This window comes from Eptatretus burgeri, chromosome 9, assembly GCF_056783735.1.
Source record: "Eptatretus burgeri isolate ZD-2024b chromosome 9, Ebu_testis_v1, whole genome shotgun sequence".
Taxonomy (NCBI): domain Eukaryota; kingdom Metazoa; phylum Chordata; class Myxini; order Myxiniformes; family Myxinidae; genus Eptatretus; species Eptatretus burgeri.
In genome coordinates, this window is record NC_140969.1 from 3,615,916 (window position 1) to 3,624,446 (window position 8,531).

General features: G+C 46.6%; 1 protein-coding gene across 2 annotated transcripts in view; it reads left to right on the plus strand.

The window, feature by feature from the left end:
• DTL (denticleless E3 ubiquitin protein ligase adapter) overlaps positions 1-8,255 on the plus strand; it is a 48,964-nt gene extending 40,709 nt beyond the window's left edge. For both annotated transcript variants that reach the window (XM_085893957.1, XM_085893959.1), the window contains one exon: positions 7,988-8,255. In XM_085893957.1, coding sequence (XP_085750083.1) covers positions 7,988-8,041 — 54 coding nt within the window. In that variant the 3' untranslated portion in view covers positions 8,042-8,255. The remainder of the gene's footprint in view (positions 1-7,987) is intronic.
• Positions 8,256-8,531: the final 276 nt, after the last annotated feature.

The window sequence follows — 8,531 nt, forward strand, 5'->3', positions numbered from 1 at the left end:
AAGAGATTGTTATGACATGTTTCACCAATTAGCGGCAGTCATCGCTGATGCAGGAGGAGACCTTAATGTTACATCTCTACGAAATGTCATCAGAGAACACTTGACGAATTTGGCAGAACGTTTTCAGCATTACTTTCCAGAAGAAGAAGATCCACGGAAAGGGAATGAATGGATCCGAAATCCGTTTACGCCATTGAGAGATGACTTAGGTGTCACGATGGAGGATAAATTGTTGGAGCTGTCTGCTGACGAAGGATTGAAGAGGAGTTTCGAAACTACAACAGCACTTGCTTCTTTTTGGATAAAAGTGAAAGCAGAATATCCTGAGCTAACTGAAATTGCTCTGAAAACTCTTCTCCCATTTCCTTCAACCTACCTGTGCAAGACTGGCTTCTCAACCATGAGCATCATTTAGACAAAGTACAGGAATAGTGTGGATATTCATTCTCCATTGCGCATGGCCCTGTCCTCAATTGAACCACAATTGGATAAGCTGACAAGGAAGAAGCAGGCTCACCTTTCACATTAGTAAAAGTTAAGGATTTAACATGTCTATATCATCAATTTCATATTTTAACATTATGACATTTTCAAAGTTGTCTTCAATGTAATGTTACCTATTTCCTTTCTCTCTTTCTTTTAATGTCTTTATTCACTGGAGTTTAAGATAAGTAAAATATATAATTTTTTCAACCAACCTTATTCATTATAATTTTTCATTTTATTACTTATATACCGGTATACATATGTGTATAATAACTTTGTTTGAAGGCTTTGCTAGTTTGATTTTTATATATTTTTTAATATTGTAATACTGTATTACTCGTTTACAAAATATATTGTTGCGATTCGCGCCCGCCGGCGTGCGATCGGCCACGTAACTCAAATCGCGACACGTCGCCCACCGGAACAGACAATTCAGTCGTGACCCTCTTGGAATTACCGCCAAGGAGCTAGCCACGGGTGGGGGTTTAACCTCACCACAACCCAGTCCGCATTCTTCCCGCGCGAAATAGGGTGAATCGCCGAATGTCAATATACCCAAGTACCCGCGCGAGTAGCGTACCGAGGAGTTGTACCACGCTGCAGGTCGACTCCGGACACGAACCGCTTAAGCGGCTCGTTCCGTGCTGCAGGAATAACCGAGCGGAGTTATCGTCGACCTCGACGGTTCAGATTATTTACCGGGTGTTTTAAACCCGCTATCAATCCCTTACGTGATGCAAGATGGAGCTTTCAATAACGGGAGAAAAAGGACGCAACAAAATGGGAAACAGTTCACACAATGCACATTTACTTCACACACACAAGCAAGCACGTAAGGCAGTTATGCAATGACACAAAAGGCAACAAAAACAAAAGCACTACTACCGACTATAATTATTTACAACACTTAAACAATTATACTTGTCAGACGGCGCCACAGCATTCATTCAAAAGCAAAGGAAACGAAAGCCACCCTCACAGGCAAGGAGGCAGACAGGTCCGTGGACCAAATGTGCGCGGAGCCTGGAGGAGTGGCCAGGTCCACGAGACCGAAAAGGTCTTACCCGCGTCCTCGTGACGCGATGGCAGGCAAGCCGCAATGTCCGCGCAGCTGCGCCCCGACTCCGTGCCCCTGGCGTGGTCGGTGAGCCCTCTCCGGCGTGCTCCGCGCCAGCACGGTTGGGTCGGCACCACGGTGAGAGTGGGGAAGGAACGGGGCCACCGGCACTATCTCAGCGCGGATGGAGGGGGGGGAATTGTTGATGCGAGGGGAATGGCTGGCTGGCTTGGTCGCTTGTGAGAGCGAAGGCGGGTCGATTTCACGACGAGATGAGCCCAGCGACGAGATGACACCTCACTCCAACTCTCCAACCTCGACGACGACCTCCGTCTTCACTCTACCTGAACTGCGTCTTCACTCGACCTGAACTGAATGCGCGAGTCGCCTTGTGCTCGCGTCTTTATAGACCGGAGGAGGAGCCTGTGTGCGGATTTTAGGATCAAAACGCGATTGGAGGTGGGACCATGCCACCCTCTGTTCAGCCATTGGCATGGCAAAAAGGGGCGTGAGCTTCTTTTCATCCGGATTCCTTCCTGAGAGGAATTCACATCCATCGGGCTTGGAGGCGGGGCCACGCCACCCGACGTTCAGCCATTGGTCAGGCAAAAAGGGGCGTGAAGCCTTCCTCATCCGTTTTTCTCTCCTGTAAAGAATCCACATTCATCGGTCTTGGAGGCGGGGCCATACCGCCCGATGCTCGCCCATTGGACGGAGAAAAAGGGGCGTGAACCCTTCCTGATCCGAATTTCTCCCTGAGAGGAACGCATTCGTAACTGCGGCTCGACGCGTTCGGCATCAATTACCGAACGGGCCCTGGACAGCACGACTTTGGTGTTGACTGGTGATGTGGGGTCGATGGTTGTAGAAGGAGATAGGCGAAGGTGGTGTGGGGTTTGCTGTGGTGGTTTGGTGGTTGGCAGGCATCGTTTGGGAATGGCGGTGAAGCGATGTTTGCGGGATGGAGTTGTGGAGGTAAAGAGGCAAAGGTGGTGGTGTTTGAGTTGTTGGCGGCTTAATGGTCAAAAATAACAATAGAGAATGAAAAATGGCTAACTCAAAGCGTCGCAGCCCGGATGAATAACACATATTCCCTCTATACAACGGGTTTGGGCTAACAACACATGAACTTACCGATATATCTCACCTGAGGACCATTTATGGTGTAATGCAAATTTCCACAACCGTGACAATATATATAAAAAAAGTTTCAACCTTTATTATTTTCATTATATTTTTATATTTTTCCAGTATAAATTAATATTACAACGGATGTTCAAACAATAATTTCTCGGATCATAAACAAATAATAATATGGCACAAATATGGTACCGGTCCCTGGCACATTGGAAAAAAAACCTGCCGGTCCGCCGCATCAGATAGTTTGAGAAGCACTGCTTAGTCGATGAATCGGATGTGCTTCAAATGATCATGGAGTTTCTTTTTGTGAGTTTCATCCCAAAATGTTACCATAATCACACTGTTACCTGTCCAGCTCTGTGTTGACCTCTGCCTCCTGACCCCCGGGTCCTCGACCTCTGCCTCCCGACCCCCGGGTCCTCGACCTCTGCCTCCCGACCCCCGGGTCCTCGACCTCTGCCTCCCGACCCCCGGGTCCTCGACCTCTGCCTCCCGACCCCCGGGTCCTCGACCTCTGCCTCCCGACCCCCGGGTCCTCGACCTCTGCCTCCCGACCCCCGGGTCCTCGACCTCTGCCTCCCGACCCCCGGGTCCTCGACCTCTGCCTCCCGACCCCCGGGTCCTCGACCTCTGCCTCCTGACCCCCGGGTCCTCGACCTCTGCCTACCGACCTCAGGGTCCTCGACCTCTGCACCCCCTCCCTCTTCCTCCCCACCAAAAGTTCTCAACCTCTCCCTCCCAATTCTGTCCCATCTTTGCTCTCCTACCACTCCCCAACCCGAAGTCGTCAATCTCTGCTTCTCAAGTCCGAAGGCAGCAATTCCATCCCTACTTCAAGCCTTCAAACCCCTTCCCCCACTCCCACCACAAAAGTTCTTAAACTCCCAACTCTGTCCGATCTTCACAAGTCTGATCAAATTCTGTTTAACGGGCGCTTTGGTCGTTTTACCATGAAGGGTAAACTTGGAGGGAGGGCATGGCGATCGAGAATATCACAGCTCCGAAGATGTCTTTGACGTTGCGTCGCAGTAAGCGCCAACATGGCGACAGTATGATTCCTCCCGCACCCCCACCCCCGATTTCCTCTTCTCCCCATACACATTGTCGGTGAAGTCGGTCCATCTCCAATGGGTGGAACAGAATGTTGCGCGCGCGCGCGCGCGCGCGCGCGCGCGCGCGCGCGCGCGCGCACACACACACACACACACACACACACACACACACACACACACACACACACACACACACACACACACACACACACACACACACACACACACACACACACACACACACACACACACACACACACTATTATTATTATTATTGGTTCACGAGTCAGTAAGTGACAACTATATTCGTTATGTCTGTCTGTCTGTCCCGAGCATAGCTCCGTGGGTTTTGATCTGATCCTGATAAAATTTTGGTGGGAGGTTTACATCATGATCTCGTTGTGTTTTCCTGAGAATGGGCATGGTGCGCCCATTATTGGTGGAGCCACGCCAAAAAAACGTGTTTTTAGGGGGTAACCAGTTTCAAGTTACATCTTCTCTGAGAGAGTTTGTTGAATCATGCAGGGGTTTTGGTGTTTGGTTCGCCCAATAGCACCTGCATAGCCGCACGGAGCTCGATTTTTCATTTTCGTGTCAAGGTCACGAACTCGAAAATTGCGAATTTTGACATAAAAATCATACGACCGCCCAAACTTTGAGAGCTCGGATGACAATATTTTTTATGCATAATCTTGAGGTCATTCCCCACCTCTCGAACACCTTGCACGTGGCGCCCCCTTCAAGTTTGTTTTTACGCTGATTTCATCAAAGTATTATGACGTCCATGGGACTTGAACAATCCCGCCAACGTAGAATGAGCCGAAACGATGGAGGCAGTTTATTTTTTATAACCCAAGGATGTTGGTTTTAATCGCTCTACAGCAAACGGGACGAGGAAGGTGGCACGAGTCGCTTTTCACCGAGTTAATAATGTTTATTTCTCTAACCAGAACGATAATAAGACTCGGCAAGAGGAGGGATCCGGGGGCGATTCGACAGGAGGTGGTGTGGGTTCGGGCGTGGGGGAAACACAAACAATTCCAATGGATATACAAATCTCAAACCCTCTAAGGCGCCAGATACACACACACATACACACACGCACACTAAACGTAGCTAGTGGTCAGGCTTGCCCGTGGTGTCGACGTAACAGTCACTGGATTGGTGCCGGACGAGCTGGCGTTGCGCTCGTCAGGGACAGGAGACACGGTGGTGCCGAGATTCTGTCAGCCCTTCCACACAGAACCGCGGTTTCCAGCCTGTGAGCTCCAACCAGCCACCGTGGTGCTGTTCCTGGTGGTGTCGACCATCTTGGTGTAGGCCTAAGAACGCTCACAGCCGCCAGGGAGCCAGTTCTAGCGCCAAGATGCGAGCAGGAGAGGGAGGCAGGTCCGCCCACCGTTCGGTCCCGTACTCCGAGCCAGCAGAACTCCAGAGCCAACCGAGGTGAGGCACGAGGCACAGCAAGGCCACGAGACACGACAAATCCAGGAACGAACCAGCGCAACGAGAGAGCGCGCTCAGAGACAAACAGCCTCGACCAGACCCTTTCTCCTCTTTTACTCTCCCTCCTCTCCCAATCAGAACGTTTTTATACTCGAGTCCTCGTCACTTCCAATGGAGCCCTTTTATTGGCCCTCTCTTGTCGCCTTCCGCCAATCGTGATCAAGGGGCGGAGCTATCCGCAGCACTGTCCTGTTACGTCACGGCAAGTCTACAAGGAATACTAAAAGGGGATACGCATAAACACTTACCCTAACCCGTCTCCCTATCTAATTACGTGACAATTATCATTTCCCCCTTAAAGAAATGGACATTTACTAGACAACTTATCACCACTGAATTGCTACTTATTTCATTGAGATCCTGGTATAACTCCAACAGCATGGCATACCTAATTAAACATCCTAATTACCCTTTTGAATGCATACCCCCCCCCCCCCCAGACGTAACACTATGGATAATCCGAGGAGTGTGAAATGCCATGTAGCCTATATGACATTGTATTGTTCCTGGAATGTTCCAGAGGAAGTTTTGCACCAAAGGTCATAATCCTTGACCTTTGACCTTTAAAGTTCACAAAGGTCAAATTTTGAAAGTTGTGTGAATCAAACCAGGTTTTCGACATTTTGCAGCTAATAACCCGTCACTCGTACCACATCATGTTGATCATTTTTATAACTTGGTCAAAAATTATCACATTGTCTCATCCTTGACTTCTGAAACAATCTACATCGTCAAATACCGCTCGTGAACCATCGCCGTCTCCAGACTTGTTATTATTATTGTGTTTTTTTTGCTCCTTCCGTGTCCATCGAAACTAAAGCACGAATAACGAAAGTAACCTGTTCAAAAAGATGGGGTAATAGACACTGCGTCAACGGCAGTGGAATTCTGGAATTTTTTATTTATTTTTATTTTCCTTCAACCTTTAAAATCTTTGTTTTATTTTAATTTCATCGTGCAGTTGTTCACAAATCACCTTTTTGGCACTTTCAAAACCCTTCGGTTTAGCCACACGCAGACGAAATGTTATGGCATTTTACGTCATCTCAACCAATCAAATTTGCCGCTCGTAGATCCCACCCATTGGTTCAAGACCTCGTTTCTCGATACCTCGCAGTCGGTGCGAGGTGTTTCACGAACTCTCTCGATTATTTTGAAAAGCAGATCCAAGTGCATCCTCCTGATTTTATTAATCGGAATTCATTTCAAGAATTAATAATTTTTAATGATCGTGCACAATCGCTCAAATTGGCTGATGGGATAGTTCAGAGGTCACGTACTCACCTTCCAAACTACCTCGTCTGCGTTCGATTCCTGATGCCACTGTATCAACTGTTACCCGGGTGCGTCGCAGGTCGAGCTTTGCTTCGATGAGTGTGCCATTCTCTGAAGGGGATGTTGAGCCTGCTGTCTTATCTGCTGGAATTCAGTGATGGATGTTAAAGATCAAACTGTTCCTGTTTTTGAAAAGAGCAGGTGTCTAAACGCTTGCCCTCGACGAACAGTGGCTCAGCCGTGTCCTGTGATGAGGCAACCATCAGAACTGTTCGTTAATTGAATGCTGGCGTGAAATGCATTCACCCAATAAGAAGCACTCGCTGAGCGGTCAAACCTCTTCTGGACTTTTGCTGAAAAGTTTTTAATGCTTGAAGCGTTATTGTTCCCTGCAGGTCACAGTATGATGTTAGATGTGTCCTTTATGGAGTGACACGTTTGTTTCCACCGCTGCCCCCTCTCTGGAGCTCACCAACGATGGCTTTTGATGTTAATTTCCGTTTCCCATGAACAAAATCCTTTGTCTGGAGAATAGCAACTTGAATTTATTTTCCAACCGAGCACGCCAGTTTTTGCCAAATGACTTGAAGTAAGGACGGTAGTAAATACTTGCGGTGAATCCAATACTCTGCTTGTTTTTTGCGTACTTTTGGAAGGTCAAGCTTCCACACACACAGGACATCTCGAAGGTACAAACCGGGTTGTGTGCGGCGTTACCTGGGACTCGGATAAATACATGTGTGTGAAGGTGATGTGCATTGTAAAGAATGGCTGATATGAAAAAGTCCCAATTATTTGATGACTGACTACAGCCAATTACAAATCTGTGGTGTATTTTGTTATGATTATTATTATTAACAGTAATAATAATAATAATTATTATTATTATATCAGTGACTGGTGCAACATCATTCAATATCGTCGCACGCCAGCCGAGTTATTTATTTTCCATTGTCAGGAAATGTTTATCCGACAATTCCAAATATAATGATGTTCTGACGTGATTAATCCTGAGAGTAATTAATAAACAGAAACGAAATTTATTCGCTTGTTGTTTACATGTTTGTTTGGACAATTCCTTCTTAAGAGGGTGGTCTTGGCATTGCGATGTGTCATCCATCCATCCATTGGGACCATACTCTGTGCAGAGCATTGGTGTTGCTTAAGCAGTCTCCTTGGCTGTTGGGCACAATCCTGGACGGGTCACCACTCCAACACAGGATACCAATGTGCTGGCACTCATTTTTCCGACCTCTAAAGGATGACGCTGAGTCAACCCCACCTGGTATTAATTCAACAGCTAAGCGGGATTTGAACTCAGGACCCTAGGATCCCAAGCCCACCACCCTAACCATTAAGCCAACAAGACGCGTGATCGTCGGACCACAAGTGGCAGCACAAAAGCGCAATTCTTACTTATCACAGCTTGACGTGTGCTTCTTTTCCACCCCCCCCCCCCCACCGTCTGCAGAATTTGTCTCCAGCCTCGATGAAAAATATTTCCTCTTATTTCTCCAAGTGCTGAGAATTGGTGCTGGAATGCAGACTTTGACGCTGCGAAGGAAGACATCCCGCCTGCTCGAGTTCGCATTTGGAGCATCCCGTTAAAAACCGTTGTGTTTACGGCATGCTGTGGGAACCTGCCCGGTTCTGAGTTTTCTGGAGTGTTTTAATGGCACATGTGGAATGCATTTATATAAGTCGAAGTGCAGATTTTGAATTGAAATTTTTTATTTTAATTTTTATTTTTTGTGCTTTATTTATAATGATCAATTTGCATTCTTTGCAAATGCTTTTTGCTGTCTCATTATACTGTGATGCAATGTGACGTCATATATGTATGAATATTTGTGTATATATATATATATATATATATATATATATATATATATATGTATGTATGAATATTTGTGTATATATATATATACAAATATTCATACATATATATATATATATATATATATATATGTATGTATGAATATTTGTGTATATATATATATATATGTATGAATATT